General features: G+C 40.2%; 1 protein-coding gene across 7 annotated transcripts in view; it reads right to left on the minus strand.

The window, feature by feature from the left end:
• Window positions 1-21350, minus strand: part of SYNE2 (spectrin repeat containing nuclear envelope protein 2) — a 195512-nt gene that overhangs the window by 124520 nt on the left and 49642 nt on the right. For all 7 annotated transcript variants that reach the window (XM_054198076.1, XM_054198074.1, XM_054198078.1 and 4 more), the window contains exons 24-39: window positions 18537-18612; window positions 17311-17429; window positions 16595-16718; window positions 15552-15709; window positions 14945-15092; window positions 13169-13767; window positions 12128-12307; window positions 10975-11125; window positions 8451-8609; window positions 7591-7752; window positions 5148-5249; window positions 3605-3805; window positions 2421-2586; window positions 1549-1661; window positions 575-777; window positions 77-196 (exon numbers count right to left, since the gene is read on the minus strand). In XM_054198076.1, the coding sequence (XP_054054051.1) occupies window positions 77-196; window positions 575-777; window positions 1549-1661; window positions 2421-2586; window positions 3605-3805; window positions 5148-5249; window positions 7591-7752; window positions 8451-8609; window positions 10975-11125; window positions 12128-12307; window positions 13169-13767; window positions 14945-15092; window positions 15552-15709; window positions 16595-16718; window positions 17311-17429; window positions 18537-18612 (2781 nt within the window). The remainder of the gene's footprint in view (window positions 1-76; window positions 197-574; window positions 778-1548; window positions 1662-2420; window positions 2587-3604; window positions 3806-5147; window positions 5250-7590; window positions 7753-8450; window positions 8610-10974; window positions 11126-12127; window positions 12308-13168; window positions 13768-14944; window positions 15093-15551; window positions 15710-16594; window positions 16719-17310; window positions 17430-18536; window positions 18613-21350) is intronic.

The following is a 21350-nucleotide window of genomic DNA, read 5'->3' on the forward strand; positions in this document are numbered from 1 at the left end:
CAAACATCTATTTGTTGTAACAACATGGAGCAATCTTCTTTAGAAGACAGTTCTTAGAGACCAAAGAAAACGATACCTCTGCGTTAATAGTGTTTTATAGAAGTTTTCAAGTTTTGTCTCATCTTTTTTGATCTCTTCTAGTTTTGCTTCCTGAGCAGAGAGCCATTCTTCCAAGACTGTGGTGCTTTCTTCAAGGCTAAAGGGAGTATAAGTAGAGACACAGGTCAAAATGAGAGGCGTTACATGACTAAAACCTGCTGACAGCAGTGTTTTGCTGAAAAAGTAACATAAATATCATGCGTCTGCTCAAGCAAAGTTTTAAGCACAAGCCTAATTTTTAAGTATCTTGATTCATGTCACTGAAGCTATCCAAAAGCACATACTCTCATATAAAACTGAGTCTGCTACAAAGTGAAAAAACACATGAAGCATACAACAACTCACTCACTACCCTTTATTAAAATACTATCTTTAATAAAAAGCAGGGGGGTTTGTCATTCGCTGTGGCTGTTTAATAATGAATCATTTTATATCGCTTGTGATTAAAATGTCAGAAACTACGTTAGTTCCCTACCTACTGAGCTGCTGGAGAGAAGCATCAAGTTCCTTTTCCCGTTTTTGACATTTGGAGATCAATCTTTGTAGTTCTGCTTCTTGATCTCTCACATGGCTGTTAAGGTGGTTAATGCTTGCTTTGGGCAAGTAATGCTTCACTTTATTCAATAAAGTTTTAACCTCTTGGATATCTTGGTCTTTGCCTTCAGATGTTAGGAAGTGCTGAATAAGAGCACAAACATAAGATGCATTTATCAAATTTGCTGTTATATAATAGACAACTATGTCACAAGAGTTTACTAGCTCCTGTTATCTCCACCAACATTGTCTACAGATATTCCAGTTTCTATATATGTTAATATACATATGTTAATTCACAGTTTGCTGACTATTCCATTTGCAAATGGAAAAGTTGCTGTTTGTAGAGTAAAGAGAAAGTGAAGTAGATGACTTGGATTTCTTCTCTACAGCACAAATACATACAGAAGAAATAGGCAAGCAGCATTCAAATCTAGCATTGACATCACTGTCTTCTGCCACTTATCTGTGATTGCTTCTTGCAGGTGGCTTTTCCATCTCTTTTCTGTTGATTCTGTCTGACTTAGAGTGAAAGTTTGGCTACAGTAAAGTGAATGCAAATTTTTCACATTTGAGTCCCATGGGGGTCAAAATTTCATTTTAATCTCTACATATTTGACTTTCCGCATCTCTGCACGCTGAAGTACTTGGTCAAAGTCCATTGACTTTCACTAACTACTGTCCTGTCTCTCACTTACCCAACTGTGTATGAACTTGAACAGTGCTGTTCCATTTTAACAAAGTTTTACTTTCATTCTGCTTATTGTCCTAATGCTTCAAGTTACATGAAATGTTCCTTCAACCTCAAGTTACAAAACCAATGTGGGTGAATTCATACCCAAGAAAAAACTCCCGTGTAAAAGATTAAACTTCAAGAACCATCAGTTTTAAAATTAGAACATTTTAATACTTTACCTTTAGCTTCTGCAGTCTTTCTTCCAGTATCATTTTTGTTTCTGAGGGGTCAAAGCAGTCCTTCAAAGACAGCTGAGTGCTGCTGAACCAATCATTAAAATTCTTGCACTGACCTGAAAAAAGACACATTCCAATTTTCTTCATTAATTGTATTCTGTAAAAGAAAGTCCTATTTAACATGAAGATTTCAGACAATTTGTAATTACATTTATCAGTGCTACTGTGAAAGGTTGCTTTTTGCTACAGACCATGTGACAGAAAATGCTGCAGTTCATACATTTTTTTACCCAACATTAATTGACAATAAAAATAACTGTTCAATTGGGAGGGACAGTCTGCTATACATAGCAGTTTCAGTAAACAAGACCTGGATTAGCCTATTGGCAACTTTTCTAATTTCCACACAAATAAATATCACTCAAAAACCATTTGAAGATGAGACTACCTTTGGGCCTAATTCTACACCTGCACAATCCTCTGTCTGCATAAAACAAAAAGTAACTAATAACGCTATTCATTCTCCTAAGATTAAATAAAAATGACTGGAAAAAATGAAAAAGTTTGATTTCTGTATTTTTAAATGAAATGTTCCTGGATTACTCTTTATACTTCCTTTATCTAATTTTTAAAATGCAAAAATAAGAAACAAAATACGTTGATTGAGTGGTTTGTTGGAATCAAAAGCCATTTTTATCCAAATCTCTCTCTTGTTCAGAACTCTGAAGCAGTTTGAGATATCGAAGCAGTTTCAGACACCAAACCAAAAGTAAATTAATCACATAACCTTTAAGAGATTATGATGGTCAAAATCTCTTTATTTTGAGATTATACAAACCTATAAAGCTACAAAAGTGTGAAATGTGTTTGCTTACGGTTCAAAACACCGATAAAGTGATCTTGAAACACATGTTTCTTCTTATTAAATAAATCAGTGACACATTTAAGCTGCTTATTTAATTCATCCACATCAGGACAATCCGTCTCTTCTTGGAGTAATGTCACATGGTGTTTTTGTTGCAGAATTTTCTGGTGTATCTCCTAAAGTTAAAAAAAAAGGACAACTGTTAAAAAGAAAAACTTGAAGTGCAAGCAAAAGTTCACTGTACAGAGCTACTTTAGTACAAACTAGAGTTTTGCATAAGGTTTTATTCCTGCCTATATGTCAAAATAATTTCTTAAAGTATATTGACATTAACAAGACAATCAATACATAGACATAAGCACTAAACTCTTCTTGAGCGGTGCATATACATCTGTATGCAGACAAAATCACACATACATTCACTCATGCACATTTGAGCATCACACAGAATAGATATGTGAAGCGCACAGTAATATAGTATGTTCAGAGAATATAATACCTAGAAGCTATAATGCCTTTGCTGACATAGGCACTATTCCACCCCTAAATGCCTTACTGTGTATGTCAATTACCTTTCAAGTGGGTTGAAAGATAACTTAGAGTGAGCTGAGAGCATTAACTAAAAAGCTAGTATCTTTCTTCTTCCAGTGCCTATGATTTCACTGCCCCAAACGCTAGCGGTCTGACACCCAGAATGTGCATAATCCACTCACTGCTCAACAGGAGGTTTAAATCTCACCAGCCTTAAACCTCCAAGCAGGAAGCAGTTCTTTCTTCACCTCTCTCCCTGGTGCAAAGACGATAGAAAAGTTGGCTTAAATTGCCTGCTGGGAGCTCCCCTTGCAGGCAGACTCAGGTAGCACTGAGGCAATCTCTGTGTATTACGGAGTTTTAGAAAAGATACGACCCAGTACCCCCAGCACTGCCTTCAGCATATCTTGGGTGGTATACTGTTGTGCCCATCATTAACCATATCCAATAGCTGCAAGGGTTAATTAACTATATCGATAACATCCAGTGAAAACAGGGTTTTCATGAACGTTTTTGTCAGCTTAAGGAAATATTCAAACCAGGCTCTTCACTTGAGTTATTCCAGCAGTTTACAACACATACAAGAGAAACACTTCGTAAGACTCGCCCAGGAGAGCAATAGTGAACAAAATCATAAAAGATGCATGATTTGTGGTACACTACCTCTAATTTAGTAAAGATCTCTAAGGTGTCAGAAGGAGACAAAGCTTTTAAAAGTGATTCAGTCATTCCAATCTGTGTCTTGGCCAGATCAAGGTCTCCTTTTAGTTCTGCTGTATTCACGCCAAGTTCACTGGTCCCCTGCTTTGTTGACAAGAGCTCTTTGATTAGCTCCATTTTTTGCACAACAGATGATCTGATGACCTTGAAATTGGAAATAAACATACGTAAGAAATTACACAGGATTGATTTCCTAGAATATTACAGAACTCCAGGATAGACGTAAAAAGCAATGAAATTATCTGAAGTCCAGACGTTTCAATCACAGCTTGTTCCAGTTTCCTTCTCTCCCACTCCACAAATTGAAAAATAATAGTATTTAAGCCCTGCTTTTACTGAGGAGGAATGATCTCAGTTCATCTTTATTAGTGATGCATTTACTGGTGCTGCTTTACTAATAAATTTATTTGTCAGTCTACTCAAGTGTCTATTCTCAGCTGGATAAAGGCCTTACATGCGCTTTGGCTACCTGGAAAAAGAGGGTGTCAGCTCTCTCTGTAACACACCTCCCTGCAGTGATCCCACCAGGGCAAATTCCCCACAGCGATACAAAAACCAGGCAAAGACAACAGAGAGGTGGGGAGCTCTGGCTCAAGATTAGTCACTAAGGAGCAACAGGTCCTTAACCTTATCCTTAAGGCTTCCACAGATTTGCACGAGACAGCAACTCAATGGGATCATGGCCACATGCTGAAACACCACCCCAGGGGCCTCAGGGTGTCTGGTGCTCCCGAGTAGCATACTGTGCACGGTACAAGGTTGCGGAGTCCCTTCCTAAGCTCCTTAGATCACTTTACCCAGTGAAACTCCTCTGAGTTCACTGGCTGCTGAGGATAAACACACAAATAGCCAAACCAGGTCAAGCTCAAGGTGCATCTGACAGAGACTAGGAGCCGATGCTTAGGGAACTGGTATAGGATCAGGTAGGCTAACATGGTCTCAAACAGTGGATAAGGATTTATTCTTTGCTGTGTGAAGTCAACACAAAAAAGATGGAGGTTTCCTTGTGATATCACAAAGGAAAGCATCATAGTAAACACCACTCTATGCAAATAGCTGCATACTACCAAGCTACATTAAGGCATATCCAGGTAAAGGTACAGTTTAAAACAGAAAGACAGCAAGCTGGGCTGCTGGGATTCCCAAAGGGATGACGTCCATCGTGCCTTGTTCTTGGCCAATAGATAAAAGCCAGTTACCACCGATATTGGCCTCTTTCAGCAAGCCTGCAAGACAGTTGGGGCAGGTATAAGCCTCTAAAAGGTACAGGACTGAGAGAAGCCTTTGTGTTTAAAATGACAGGCTTGGTTCTAACAGCTCGAGAAAGACAACAAATGACATGTCACTGCTTATAGCAAACAAAATGCCTCCAACTCTCTTTGGGTACATTTAAGTCAAACCAAAAAATGATTGTGGCAAAGACAATATTAGAAGCAGGGCTGTAGTAATTAGTACTGGCATATTAGCGGTAAAAGCTTCTTTGTACCTGTAGCTCCAGTGGAGGTTCATTACTATTCAGAAGTTCTTCTATCTCGGCCACCGTGTTGTCAAATTTCTGGAGCTTCTGCTCTTGGACTCGTAAGCATGCCTAAAGGTGGAAAAAACACATCGATAACTTAATTTCCCCCTAAATTAAATTTCCATGTTTCTGTTAGAAAATTACATTTCTAATATTCTGATTCTGCATTTTGGCATATAGAGCTCCCACAACTGGTTGATTTCCTGATTTTCATTTTAGCAATTCAGACATTTTTTTTGTATTAGAGAGCCTCTATGTTTCTCAGACAAAGCAGTTGTTCATGCAAATCTAGCACAAATTTAACAATCTTAATTATTTTACTTCTATATTAACCCAAGTAAATTTGCAGGAAAATAATGTAAATTTTGTATTTATTTCTTGCTGTCTCTGTTAAAAAGCACGTATTTAATGTAAATCCTTTGTATACAAAAAGAGTTCTATTCATTTGAAAGGATTTGGAACAAGCCAGTAATGTGAAAGTAAATACCAGCTTCAACATATGAAACAGGATATATCAAAAATAGTTATACTGTCTCATATTCCCAAATCGATACTCCAAACTCCCTCAGGACAAAGTATTTCTTTGCAGTCTCTGTACAAGCAATCATCAAAACCCATCCATGTGTTGCAGTCATTAAAAGAGTTCCCATTAGCATACTGGCTACAGGGGAAAGCAGAACTTCTCTCACATTATTTATACTGAAATCATCTTTAAATATACAGTCAGTTAATTCATTACCCTGTTCTTTTGCAGCAGGCTTCTCAAAAGCACACACACTGGTGCCCTGCTGGGTGGTCACAAGGGACCCTGGGTTTCAACTCTATGTAACATGATACACATGGCAAAAGTTGGGTTGTTTGGTTTTTTTTTTTGTAATGAACATTAATGTAGAGATGTGTCAGGATCAACAACAAAGGAAATAATAACAATAAATTGGTAAATGAACCTGACACCCTTTGCACTTTAAATCATTTTACAAAAACAGCAATGCACTGAGTTCAGTTTTCTCTCCTCCTCTTCTGCTCATGGTAAACATGGTTTCTCCTCTCTCCCTTGCCCTCTCCTCCCCTCTCTTTTGAGAACTAAGGTCTCGCATGGGAGCAGCGGAGTAACCTTAGCACAGCCACCTCCAGCACAGCCCTTCCTGAGCACCAGTAGAGGCGGGTCGGGGGGCATGGTCACATCATGCCAGGCTTGAGCACCTTCCAGGTAACAAAACGGCTCTTAAGATGCAGTTGCCAGCTGGTGCATTTTTACTGGAGCCCTCAGGGACCTGAACCACCCCAGGTGAATTCTAACAATACAGTGGCAAAGGCAATAATAATGTGACAAAATATCCCCCCTCTGCACAGTGTGGATACTACTGTTTCACTGGGAAGATCTATACACAACAAACACCTTGGCTTCTCGTTGAACTGCAAATTTAAACAAATAAGCAGTGCTAACAGTAGCAGTCATGCTGCAAACAAGCATAATAAAAACCAGGGCATTTGCACCATGTAAACACTAAGAAAAAACTGCTGCATATTTTCAAACAAGCGGATATGGGATATATTTATGTCTTAACCCCACTCAAGCAGGAAATTATTTTTATTCAGTCGATACCAACTATAACCACAACGAAGCAGCACAGCTGGTCAATTACGGCCCTAAAGTCAGAAATTAAAATATTTACCCCTGTATGCGAGGCTCTTCAATGGCATAGAGTTAGTGCATATATTTTTACACCAACTGCACCCCGACTGAGTTAATGCTATAATCTGTGCGAAAGGGGCATGGGCAGCCCAGGCTCTGCTGGTGTCTGCCTGCGCGCAGCCCCTGGAGACCCTTAGCAGCCAGTCACTATTAAGGCTGCATTAATTTACACTGGGGAGCACAGCGGGAGAACAATCGCAGGAGCAAATATGCCACCTCTACAACCCCTTTTTGAGCTGTGCATTGCCAAGCCATTTCTGAGTCTCCAGTGTCTTCACTGATAAGCAATTTCTAACTAGAAAACTAGTCATTAGCCTATACACACTCTCTTCCCTTTCTTCTCTAGGCACAAGGAAATACATGCACCACTGTACTCTAGACGACAAGCTTTCCAGGCCTTCTCTTTGCTGTATGTTTGTACAGCACAAAGGAATGAGGGTGATTTTGTAGTCTAAAAGCAGCATTTGCAGTGTTGCATTAATTTAAAACAATTTAGTATACATACACGCTATCTATTTATTAGTTTCCAAGACCCGTATCCCCAATAAATTATGCAGTACCTCCAGTGAAACTACCCATGCAGATACAATTGCAAATGTTGCAACTTCCTCTGCTTTTGCAGTGCTGGTATTTCTATGCAACAAGCATGTTTATAGTCTGAAGTCCATATCGCTACAGTATAAGTTAAGGGTAAAAAATTTCCATTCAGATTACCTTCAACTGTGTAAGGTCCTCTTCAGTCAGACAACGGTCTTCTGCATTCTTAAGTTCTGCATCTGCCCAAGCATCGATTGTGCCAGATAAACCAAGAAGTTTGTCCCACAAAGCCTGAGCTCTTCCCAAATTATCACAGTAGTTTTCAGTCTTTTCATTGATCTACCATGTGATTTATATACAGAAAACACACACAGATTTCAAAAATATTGTTATATTCTAAAAGCAAGCACGGCATAATAAAATCTAAGCAAGATGAAACCACCCACAAAAACAACAAGTGCGGCAAGGGAAAAAAAAATCTCATGTGTCTTCACAGTGAACTGGTCACGAAGAAGATATTTAAATCCCTGCCACACATGTCGCCAAATATACCAATCACAATGGCAGCTTGCCAGTTTTAAGGCAGGTTTAGGAAGGAGCCTCGCTCATTAATGTTTATCTACTCTCAGTAAATACCATCTAATCTCAGTATTGATGCACTGCTTAGATTGACAGCGGCAAACATTTCTCACCAAAAGCACCAGCATTGTAATTCTCCAGATTGTCTCCAAAGTCTAAATCCACAGAAACTGTTATGGAAGCTTACAGATTCATGCAGAAAGCACAAATACTGCCTTTCTGCATTTCCTAGAATTATTTACTGTCAAGGAGTACCCATGATATAAACTACCTGAGAGATCAGAAACATTACACCAATAAACACTCTGCCAGCTTTCCTCTGGTAAACACTTGGATTTATCTCTTAAGAATGTTTGCCATATTGTATTTAATTTATTCCAAATATTACACACCCATCAAAATCAATTACTATAATACATAACAGATAAGACCACCCTGATAATTTACTTTTTACATACATCCAGCCATCTGTCCACAATAATGTTAGCCTCATTCTCGAACGGAGGCTCCTCAAAGCTCCTCATTTTATTGAGCTGGAATTGAAGGTTTTTGCAGATCTGATTTATTTTGTCTACATCTTCAGAGTGATCATTAAATTCCTCTTTTGCTTCTTCAATCTGTGAAAAAGACCAAGTGGATATTTACAAGCATGTTTACTTTTGACTGTTGATTCAGCAAAACATTTTTAACTGACATGCTGTTCTTTTTAATTTAAAGAAACACAGAGCATCACGCAAAATGATCTCGTTTATACAATACGTCGAGATTAGGAATGTATCCTGTGTTGTTATATCCCTGTCATGCTGATAGCAACATTTCCCTGTTAGAAATCCATATCATTCTTTACTGGCTGCAAAATAGCTGAGTGGGAACTACAGATAATGTATTTCTGACTAAGAGTGAGAACTACAGTTCGTTTTAAAATTTATAATCACAAGATTCAAGGTGACTGTACATCCATACACAGAACCTCGGTTATAGAAATAAACAATGCACAATGTAATAATCGTCTGAGATACTCTGACAACTCTAAAAAATATATCCTGGCATTCTGATCCCCAGGTTTTGAACTACTTTTTAAAAAAAGCTTAAATCCTACTTAAACAGCTGTTGTCAAATATGCCATGGGCAGAAACTGAAATACCCCTTTTTCGTACTTTCTATTTAAACGCTAGACTGCATTTTTGTGCCTAATTGCAACGTCAGTGTTTACACACACCATGGAAGCTCGCTGGAAAAGAAACACTGACCTCTAGCGTTAGGCAATTTGATAATAAAAGCCCTCCTTATTTCCCAGAGACAAGCATTACATCTTCTGATATACAGATACTGCCAGCCACCGAGATAAAGGGAGGGACAGCAGAGCAGCACTCACAAACCAGAATAAGGCAGAGAAACCTATTTTATATAATTATAAATAACAAATCATCAGCACTCAAGGATGTGCCTTATACTGTGCCACAGCTGTTGTGGACCACAATTTTGAGCGTGGGAGTTGAAAAACTCAACTTGAGGAGGAAGGGTTGTTAATAGAGGGAGGGGTCTCCATACAAGCAGGGACCAGGGTACGCAGACGATCTCCCCTGCAGCAGGAAGCCTGAGTGATACAAGATGCCAGAGGTCTCACTGGTGAAACCAAGAAAAGACCCTGCCTCAGCTGAAGCGGCACACACAGACACCGTCCCATTGCCTGAGGAAGAAATCGCTCACGTTCCTGCTTAAATTTAACCAGCCCAGGCACTGCCTGAGAGCAAACGTTCATCAATGATATAGGTGATGCCTCATCAGAAGGCCTAAAAATGGGACCTGAACAACCAGTTATGTCACCCAGCCAGAAAATGTGACACCTGTACAGTAAAATGGTCATGATGGACATGCTGCTGTTCACTAACCCATTAGTCAGGGACAACTATGTCCAGTGGTTGTATTCATTTAGCCAAGAAGAACGTAGCCGACTGTCAAATATATAGAAGGTCTGTCTTCTAAGCAGGTTTGTAACATAGAAGCGAGAGGAGAAATACCAAACTATGTTGTTATGGCTTCTAACTGCAACACAGGTTGGTCAGCAAAGTCAGTGTGAGGGCAGAGATTCATGCTGCAAACGTAACCAGCCCAAGGAAATACTGTACCATCAGCCCAGTCAAAATCATTTTGGTCTCCAGAAGTCCAGACCCCAAGGCAGCACTATGATTACAATCCTCAAGCTGTGACTGAGCACTGTAGCAATGACATACAGCAAGGTACACAAGCTCCAGCCTGGGAAGCAGGGTAGATCTGTCATGGCCCAGACTCTGAGCAGATGTGCCATGCTGACACAGCCTGATCCTGATCCTTTTCCTGATCCTGCTTGCTCGGGGCTAGCTGAAGATCTCTGCATAGCACTGCATGGTGCAGACAAACCTCACAGCCCTGCCTGGGACCCAGTGACATGAACAAGGAGAGGACATGGATTTAAATTCTTGGTTATAAGCTACAGCAACAGCAGAGAAACAAGCAGCCGCAAGGAGCTGCATTACTTATTTTTTGCTTTAAGTGGCAGAACATTTTAAAGTGTCTTCTTAGTAACAAATGAATTTGCAGTTTTTCTACATTTACAAACGGCCCACTATAAGGTTTTTAACTCAGTAGAAAATACAGAAATATTCTAAACGGAGTGGGTGAATATGGCTGATTTTAACATACGTTTTTGGTAGGACAGGATTTCATTTTATTTTGATACTAGAGCGTAGTTTTTCTATGGATTTGGGGTTTTTTTTTGTTAAAGAGGAGGGATTAGACAAAACAAGACCTTGATTCACGAAGCAAAGCTAGACATCAACTTAAAACAAAACCAGAGTATAGTCTCTAAATGTATTTTGGAAGCCAAAGTGAAAGCAAGATCTTAACATTTGCCCTGAAGGCTGGGTGTGCAAGGGCAACCCTACACCTGAAAGCTCCCAGGAAAGGCTTTGCTTTCCTTTTCAGTTAGTTCTTGTTACTCACCTTTGTTATTAGTCTGTTCAAATTCTCCTTCCCCATGTAAGAAGTTTGCTGTGAAAGCACAATCTCCTGTTTCTGGATGATGCTGGTCAGACTAGTTTTGCAGCTTTGATACTGCTTCAGGAGGTCCAGAGCCCTTGCACACTGCTCCTGGCTATTAAAAAGAGATGTATTATTTATCTCTAAGCATAAAACAGCAGCCTCAGCCTCTTGTCTGCTTCCTTCTCCTATATTCAAACATATGGTAAGTTTGACTACTATGTTTGGAAGAGAGAAAAGGGGGGATAAACTGCACCAGTCATAAACCCTGCAATACTGTGTGATACCTGGTGTGGTATTTGGGCAGTTTTTGGAACGAGAAATGCCCTTCACCATCATACGCCTCTGACTCACGTTTAACTGTGATGTGACCTGAGCAGTTCTGTTTATATGATACTCTCCACCTGAAAGGTGATCTCAGTCATCAGAAACTGAAATACAATGTGCAGCAGATATCACAACATCTTGGGTGGGAAATACCACCTCAGCCCAGCCTTCAGTGGGATACGAAAACAGATTACTCCCACTGACACCTCTGCAAGCCATAAGGATTAACAAGAACTGTGAACTATGCCAGTCCATGCAAAGCCTCTAGACATCTTTAAAAACCATAAGAGAAGGACAGATCCTCTGGGTGATCAATCCTAGCCTTTCCCAGTCCTCACTCTCACAGACTTAGCAAACCAAGCTCCTTTAGTCTGTTCCTGCATAAGAGACTGTTTTCACAGCTGTCCTCTTCCATTTGTTTCAATTTGACTTTGCTTTTTGAACGGGCTGGCATGAAATTCGCAGCAAATATAGAAGACTCGATTCCAAGCAGCAGCCAGGTTTTTCTTTTGGATACCAATTAAGTCAAACACATCACTGCATACCTGCTAAATGATGTGAATGTGATGTCTTAAAAATAAAAAAAAAAAAATTAATGAGCTTTGGCTACAAATTTCTATGTACAATTCTTGGCATTATGATGGTTTATAGCATCGTAATAGTAACATTTGCTACTGTATCGGTATTTAATTTACTTTAAAGTATGGTCTAATGCTTTTCTGTTGTTTTGTTTTACAAGCAAACTTCTTACTTATACAATACTACTTTAAAACGTAACTTTTCTCCTTACCATTCAGCAAGCAAGAGTTTTGTATCCTCCCATAACCTCTCTGTAACTCTGCACTGTTCATTTGCTTCCTCTGCTTTTTCCTCTTTGATCTGTGGGAGCTTATTAGCAATTTCTCGCACAGGTTTCATTTCAACAGCAGCACAATCCAATTCCTTCTCCAGTTCCGTTAATGATTTTACCCTTTATTAGAAAAAATGAAATACAGCCTTATATTAAAATAAGTCTTTGATTTTTTTCCCCCAATGTAATTATTAAGTTCCCAAGAAATTCATCCTGAGCTGCACATACCAACTATATTAAATGACATCATAAAAAGTCTAATTTGATCTTCAGTTCATGTAATTTGAAACAGTCCTTCAGATGAGTTATGCTGACCTAAACCCTTTCAGAAAGTAATCCAAATCCTAAAGTCCAACAGGGTCTATATGAACATAGTGAATTATTTTCTATTAAAAGGTAAGTGCATTCTGGTTATCTTAAAATATGGTCTAAGAAAGGAAGCTATGCCATAGCACAGGATTTCAGAACTTAAAAAATGGACACAGCTTATAAACTCCTCTCCCCTCCCTTTTTCCATCCACATAAACAATAGCGAATTGTTTATTCATCCTTTGCAAGGCTGCAGAGAGCTCCTCTGAAACAGCATCAGAGACATACAAATCATGTTAGTGGCTTTCTTAGGGTGTGGTAAAATAACACAAGGCTTCTACAGTGCAGTTTCACGTCACACGTGTCAGTGTTCAGCAAGAAGACCAGTCTCCCTCTTTGACGGTTTTCTTACAGAACATTATGATCATAGAACAATCAACGTCTTCTGTTTTTTCTTCATCAATGTTGCTTCAAACAAACACATACACAGACGTTTAAAATAAAAGTTATTTAGGCTGTGAGGCTAAGAATAAACCATAAGCTCACAACTTCTTTCAGTGCTCCACAGACACTTCAAGACACATTCAAGTTTCAGTGCTCAACTGCAAAGGGGCCACAGGCCCTCTGAGTTCGCTGAAATTATGAAATTAAGAGCTTTAAAAAAGAATTCACCTTTGTTGAATAGCTGGAATTGTTGGATCCTTCAAGCCTATTTTGTTAATTCTGGCACGTAGATCCTGGATGTTTTTAAGGAGTTCACCATTTTTTGTGGAAAAAATCTTGTATAAGTCTTTTTCCTCTGTAAGCATCTGTTCACTCGAGGGATCGTAAATCGCATTTAGCTCTTCAGATAGAGTCAGAACAAGGTTTTCACAGCAAGTCTTTCTCCCACATTCAGCATCTTCCAAACAGATATCAACTGTTTTCAAGCGTTCATCCAAACATTTAGCCTCTTCTGCCATATGAGAAACTTCTTGTGCAGCGTCTCTCAATGCTTTTCCTTGTATTTCAGGTTGACCTGAGGGATCTGTGAGACATCTGATGGACAACTGAATCTTCCTCAATGAGGCCATAAAAGCTTCCAGATCTTTAAGCACTGTCTCGCGGATCTGCATTTTATGGCTCATTTCTTCAAGCTGGTTTTGATAGTAAATCATAATTTTACTTGCAGCTTGCAGGTCTATTGGATTAAATTCATCTCTTGCTGAACTATCTAGGTATTCCAATTGTTTGCACACTTCAATCTGATTTAGTATGGATCTCTGTAGTTCCTGAGATTGAGAGAATGACCAACAGTGTTAGCAAGTGAAATAAAATCTGTATCTTGCATTCAAGCTGCACCTATGACTGAAAAAGAAATTATACTCGCAATAAAATAAGTATGCTAAATAGGGTGGTTGAGAAAGAAAACCCCTTTTTTCCTACTCTGGACTTTGGTGGAGGGAAGGAAAAAGAAGATAAATCAAATAAAATGGTATTCCACACACAGGGAATTTGGTCAGCACTACAGAAAGCCCAAGCCTCTTTCAGCAATCAGACAAAAAGGAGAGAAAGATTATAAGAGCCCGGGGATCAAAACCAACAGTCTCTTGCAGCTGGAGATCACTGCAAGCACAGGGGGGGAACACAGATGTTTGTTACCCTGCCATCTTTTAAGTTTTTTATGCTATACTTTTGGAGGAGACTTACACGCATTTAAAAATCTCTTGGTGACGTCTGCATGCTATCTGGTTACAGCCCTCAGACAAACAGCAGTTTGTCAGTGTTGTGAAACTCCAAACGTGCAGAGAGCTGGGAAAAAATGCAGGGCCTGTCCAGCCAAAGAGAGTCATCTCAGACAGAGAGCGCACATGATCTCTGCCCTACAGCTTGAGAGACCTAAACCCTACTTAGCTCAAGAGCCAAGGGCAGACAAATGCAAACTTTCAGTTCTGTGTAGCAGTCACTGTGTTCAGCTTGGAACAAAACAATACTCACCCTGCCTAAGAGACAGACCGGAGCCTAGGCATGAGATACTGACAGCAGGTGAACAAGTTATTGCATACATGCAGAGCTTACAGAACCATCCTGGGGTGCGCTCAGATACCTCAGCGGATGTGACACAAGGCAGCTTAGCTTAGCTCACAAATTAACACCTCATTATGTATATGACTCCTCAAAATGATATAAAGCCAGGTGGCAACAGTGTAAATCTGAAATGTCCTAACCTAAGACAAAATGTTCATGACTATGCTTTTTACAGTAGTGCCTATTGAGGGTCCCCTGGCTGGCTTTACAGGAATAAGAACATTTAAAACAAAGGGAGTAAAATGCTGTCAGGTATTAGAAGGTTTGGGAAGTCTTGTGAGTAGTCCCAAAATTCTGAGTGAAAATCCCACTAAGTTCTTTTGTTCTTAGACATATTAAAAACTATTTTGGCTAGGGCGTGGTCTCTGCATATTCCCTTACCTTTAGTTCCCTATAAGCAATATCACTATTCATCAGATTAAACTGCTGGATGTCCTTTTTCTTCAGCCGCTGATCTAATTCACATAGAAGAATGGATTCATTTTCTATTGGCAAAACAATTTCCAAAGCAGTCCTTAATGAGTTTGTTCTACAAGAAAGGTAACAAAACATGAAGTGGGAAAGCAAGCAAGAAAAGACACTCAGCATTTTACATCATGAAAAGCCACAAAGATAATGTAACTGACTGTCTAATACATCTAATCTTCCTCCTCCTGAGGTCAAAGGAGTTCTTCCATTGATTAAGAAGAAAAGCAGTGTGAATCCCAGAGAATTTAACCAAAAAGTTGAAGGAAATAACAGTAAACTCGGGAATACCACACAGTGATGTTACAAAGATCTGGCTCTGTGTTTCTTGGAGTGATTCACACTATCTGCAAGGTATATATGAACCAACTATAATTAAGAAAACCTTAATTTTATGCAATTTAAAAAAAAAGATTAAAAACGTGCAGATATTTTCTGTAATGCACACTATTCCCTTCACAATACACACATTAGTTACAACTAACTATTCCTTAGCCAACCATCACAAATTGTTATTTTATACCTGGTATTTATAATATCCTGAAGCTCCTTCCATTCTCCTTTTAGTTTGCTTCTCTCATCAGAGATAGCAGCCTGTTGCACTTCATCCACAAGATTTTCTAAGGTAGAGGAGATGTTTTCCAATTGTGTCCAACCAGAACTGGTTTCACTTTCTATCACCTAAAAGACATGAGCATTAATTGCATTAATATGATACTGTATTTCTCAATGGACTGGACAGTTCATAAAATTACAGTCACAAGAGTCTCTGCAGAAAAAGCAAAGACATCACCTGAAAGTAAGAGTATCTATTGCTTACTTTTTCTTTAAGACTACATTTGTAGCTGCATGCAAATCTCTAACAACTTTTTATGATTAGTATTTCCATGGCTCATATATGCCTTGGCGACATTTTCTAAAAGGCTCAATAAATATGATTCAGCCATTTTTACTACAAGAATGAATGGGAAAATATCTCAACTTAGTTGTGTTCAAAAGAACAACAAAAAATGTAAGAACTGAACCAAGTTCTGAGATGCTAGATAACCTTTGTACTCCTTCCAAGCAAGGACTTGAAAAATTGCAGTAATAAATTCCCTCAATACCAATTATGCACCTTTTATCATGCCCTTCAGGTTCTCACAAACCTAATCAAGTTCTAAGTCCTGGAATAGTTTCATTATGCACATACACCACTGTCATTCGATGGTTCAGCTCTGAGGACTCCTCCAGCCCTGACCATGAATCCATCACTTACCACTCCTCGTGACAAAAAAAAACTGCTTTCCGTAGTTATTTTTTCCATTAGACCTATTTCAGCCTGCAGATCACAAACTGAGAGCCACTAATTTCTTCTTTCAGCAACACTTGCAAAACTCCACTGTTAAGTAGGAATGCAGTCTTGCTGAATGCTAAATCCTTGATTTCCCTTCTACTTCTAATAAACCTGGTTGTAAGGATGCTCCTTTTTCCCTTGGCAATACAAGTAACACAGAGGGGCGAGGACTTTACATGAGAAAGTAACAATTTAGACACCAAATATGTATTTAAAAGATGAATACTTACGTGTAGTTCAAGCAGCTTATTCTGAAGACATGAAGTGCCTTTTATTTCATCAGTAAAGCCAGATGCTACTTTATCTCTGCTGATTTGTAAAAGTTCCTCCAAGTTATTTCTTTGCGTGTTATAGCTAAAGAAAGATGCAATCACGTCAGAGAGAATATTACTTCTAATTTAGTGGAAATAAGGCAGGAGTTGAGACTTGATGACCAATAGATTACCATAAAAAATACGCACAGTCTATTGCAAATGCATAGTTTCACCTAAGTCCCAAATGAATGGGCATAAATAAGCAATGTATAAAAGAGCTGAGAAATTGCTCACCTGCCTGATTTTCAAGTACGAATACCTGCTTGCATTCTCTAAATTCAGTTTTATGAACATAGAAATGTAAGTTCTTTAAAAACTTAACACATTTTTTAAATTTTGCAATATTTGAAATTAGTAAGGCAGATACAAATTTTTCTGGCTCAAGAGAAGAGCAGAAGAAAAAGTTTTACAGCTCTAAGTGTTCTTGCTACAAAATCCTAATGTTTCAAGCATTTAGCTACTATACTGCTTCCTTATCAATTACAGAGCAATAATAAGTAAACTGTAGCAGAACAAGAACAGAGTTCTGCATAGCATAAGTGCACCCTATGTTTGATACATTCAATTAATTTATGAATATCTATCATAGTATCATCTCTTAATATACATGCATTTTTTCCTTTAAAAATTACCTCTCTAATAAAGCTGGTATGGGCAAATCACTGCCTTCCTCACATTTCTTTGCACAGCTTTCTCCATTGTGATGTTTCACATCTGGTTCCAAAACTACATCTGCAGCAGATCTTGAGGTCTAAGTAAAAATAAAAAAAGGCAACAATGACCTCTGCATCATGCTCTGTTAATACACAGTGAATACTAACAGACACCTGTGAACTCCTGAAAGAAGAAATTGCTTCATGTGTCCCAAAGGGGATGAGAGATACCATTCATGAACCAAAAGGGCAAATTTTTGAACACTTGCAGACAGGTCATTCATTCCTTACACAGATGCTAGGTCTTTGGTGAGCACAAGCCACTTGTGCAAATTTTTGCTGCAGCTCCATGGACACCCTTGAACAACCACAAGGTACTGTCTTCTGCAGCTTTTGTCAGGCTGCTTATACCAGATGCCTTCGCATGTCGCTTGTCTTTGATTCCAGGATATACTCTACTCCTCTGATACTGATATGCTGTCTGAGGCTGGCTGATGTTAGTTATATAATTCATACTTTGATTATCCATGAGAGAACAGATTTCATCATTGTATCAGGGACAACATTAGTAGCCTTACAAGAGATCTCCCTTCATAACGGTCAATTTCTACATATCTTCAAACTTTATGTAAATGCAATGAGTTCCTTCCTATAAACCACCAGTCTGAAGGCTGTCTGATGAGCTGTTTGCAGCCTTGCTTTTGTGAATATTTATCCTAAACGAGACATCTTCTCTGGCATCCAAACGATGAAATGCAGCATCTTCTCCCTCTGAAATTATTTCTAATAAGATATATATGTTATGGTTTTCCCTATATTTTTCTAAAGCAAGTGCCTCCAACTCTTCACCATTTTTTCTCTCTCTGCTCTCTGAAACTTGTTCAAATGACTGGAATACTATGGGGGATTTGCATCTGAACACAGTTTCACACATGACTCTTCCAGCAGAGACCCACTCTTTAGCAAAATATAACACAAGGTTGGAGACTCACATCTCCTCGAGATGCTTCATGCTGTTTCTTGCATGTTACTTTTTAATATTTACTTAGTCTATATTCCTAAGCGCAATGGATTTTTGATGTCTGTCCAGAAGCTTGAGGTCCCGCCACAATAAGGACAGCAACAGAAGTAATCATATTTTCCTTTTGCCAGTGATCTCCCCTAGACAGCGCACTCCTTTCTAGCAGTAAGTATGGACTTCTTACCTCCTGTGCCATAAGGATACCAGTTTTTTGAGAAGAACTGGGCTTTTCTCCATTCTCAGAAGCAACAATGGAGTTCCTATGGTTTAAAAGAAAAATCATCTTAAGAACAAAATATGAAATACAAAGGGAAAAAAAGAAATCATAGCATCATAGAATGGTTTGGGTTGGAAGGAATGTTAAAAATCATCTAGTACCAACCTCCCTGCCATGGGCAGGGACACCTTCCACTAGACCAGGTTACTCAAAGCCCCATACAACATGGCCTTGAACACCTCCAGGGATGGGGCATCCACAGCTTCTCTGGGCAACCTGTTCCAGCGTCTCACCACCCTCACAGTAAAGAATTTCTTCTTAATATCTAATCTAAATCTACCCTCTTCCAGTTTTAAATCATTACCCCTTGTCCTATCACTACATCCCCTGATAAAGAGCCTGGAAGTCTGCTATAAGGTCTCCCCAGAGCCTTCAGTTCTCCAGGCTGAAAAACCCCAACTCTCTCAGCCTGTCCTCATAGCAGAGGTGCTCCAGCCCTCTGATCATCTTCGTTGCCCTCCTCTGGGCCTGCTTCAACAGGTCCACATACTTCTTGTGTTGGGGGCTCCAGAGCTGCATGCAGTACTCCAGGTGGGGTCTCACAAGAGCGGAGTAGAAGGGCAGAATCACCTCCCTCACACAGCTGGCCACACTGCTTTTGATGCAGCCCAGGATGTGGTTGGCTTTCTGGGCTGCGAGCGGACATTGCCAGCTTACGTTGAGCTTCTCATCAACCAACACCCCCAAGTCCTTCTCCTCAGGGCTGCTCTCAAGTCATTCTCTGACCAACCTGTATTTGTGCCTGGGATTGCCATGACCCAGGTGCAGGACCTTGCATTTGGCCTTGTTGAACTTCATGAGGTTCACACAGGCCCACCTCTCCAGCCTGTCCTGGCATCCCTTCCCTCCAGCGTGTCAACCGTGACACACAGCTTGGTGTCATCTGCAAACTTGCTGAGGGTGCACTCAATCCCACTGTCCATGTCACTGACAAAGATGTTAAACAGCACTGGTCCCAATACCAACCACTGATGAATGCCACTCATCACTCACTGGTCTCCACTTGGACATTGAGCTGTTGACTCCAACTCTTTGAGTGCGACCATCCAACCAATTTCTTTTCCACCAAGTGGTCCATCTGTCAAATCCACGTCTCACCAATTTAGAAGCAAGGACGTCATGCAGGACAGTGTCAAATGCTTTGCACAAGTCCAGGTAGATGATGTCAGTTGCTCTTCCCTTATCCACCAACGCTGTAACACTGTCATAGAAGGCCCCCAGGTTTGTCAGGCACGATTTGCCCTTAATGAAGCCACGTTGGCTGTCACCAACCACCTCCTTATTTTCCATGTGCCTTAAATTAGTTTCCAGGAGGATCTGCTCCATAATCTTGGTGTGCACAGAGGTGAGACTGACCAGCCTGTAGTTCCCTGGATCTTCCTTTTTTTCTTTTTTAAAAATGGGCGTTATGTTTCCCCTTTTCCAGTCAGTGGGAACTTCACCAGACTGCCACAACTTCTCAAATATTATGGATAGTGGCTTAGTAACTTCATCTGCCAGTTCCCTCAGGACCTGCGGATGCATCTCATCAGGTCCCATGGAACTGTGCATCTTCAGGTTTCTTAGATGGTGTGAAACCTGATCTTCTCCTGCGGTGGGTGGTTCTTTGTTCTCCCAGTCCCTGCCTTTTGATTCTGTGAATTGGCTGGTGTGGCTAGAGCCCTCGCCAGTGAAGACTGAGGCAAAAAACTTGTGGAGTATCTCAGCCTTGTCCATATCCCAGATAACCAAGTATCCTGTTTCCTTCTGGAGTGGGCCCACATTGTCCCTAGTCTTCCTTTTATCCCTGATGAAACTGTAGAAGCTTTTCTTGTTGCCCTTGATGTCCCTGGCCAGATTTAATTCTACCTGGGCTTTAGCTTTCCTAACCTCATCCCTGGCTGCTTGGAGAATTTCTCTGTATTCCTCCCAGGCTACCTGTCCTTCCTTCCACCCTCTGTAGGCTTCCTTTTTGTGTCTGAATTTCTCCAGGAGCACCTTGTTCATCTGTGAATGCCTCCTGGCATTTTTGCCCAACTTCCTCTTTTTTAGGATGGATCGCTCCTGAGCTTGGAGGGGGTGATCCTTGAATATTAACTAGCTTTCTTGGGCCCCTCTTCCCTCCAGGGCTTTATCCTAAGGTACTCTACCAAGCAGATCCCTGAAGAGGCCAAAGTCTGCTCTCCTTAAGTCCGGGGTAGCGAGCTTGCTGTGGGCAGCTCCTCGCTGCCCTATGGATCTTGAACTCCACCATCTCATGGTCACTGCAGCCAAGGCTGCCCTTGAACTTCGCATTCCCCATCAGTCTCTCCTTGTTAGTGAGAACAAGGTCCAACATAGCACCTCTCCTCATTGGCTCTTCTGTCACTTCGAAAAGGAAGTTATCATCGACACATTCCAGGAACATCCTGGATTGCTTATGCCCTGCTGTGTTGTCCCTCCAACAGATATCGGGGTGGTTGAAGTCCCCCATGATGACCAGGCCTTATGAATGTGAGGCTGCTCCTATCTGTCTATAGAGACCCTCATCCACTCAGTCTTATTGATCAGGTGGCCTGTAGTAGACCCCCACTATAATGTCACCTGTCCCTGCCCTCCTTTTATTCCTGACCCATAAGCTCTTGATTGGCTCCTCATCTATCCCCAGTTGGAGCTCCATGTGCTCCAGCTGTTCATTGACAGACAGCGCGACACCCCCTCCTCATCTCCCCTGCCTGTCCTTCCTAAAGAGCCTGTATCCTT

The sequence above is a fragment of the Rissa tridactyla genome, chromosome 4, assembly GCF_028500815.1.
Source record: "Rissa tridactyla isolate bRisTri1 chromosome 4, bRisTri1.patW.cur.20221130, whole genome shotgun sequence".
Lineage (NCBI taxonomy): Eukaryota > Metazoa > Chordata > Aves > Charadriiformes > Laridae > Rissa > Rissa tridactyla.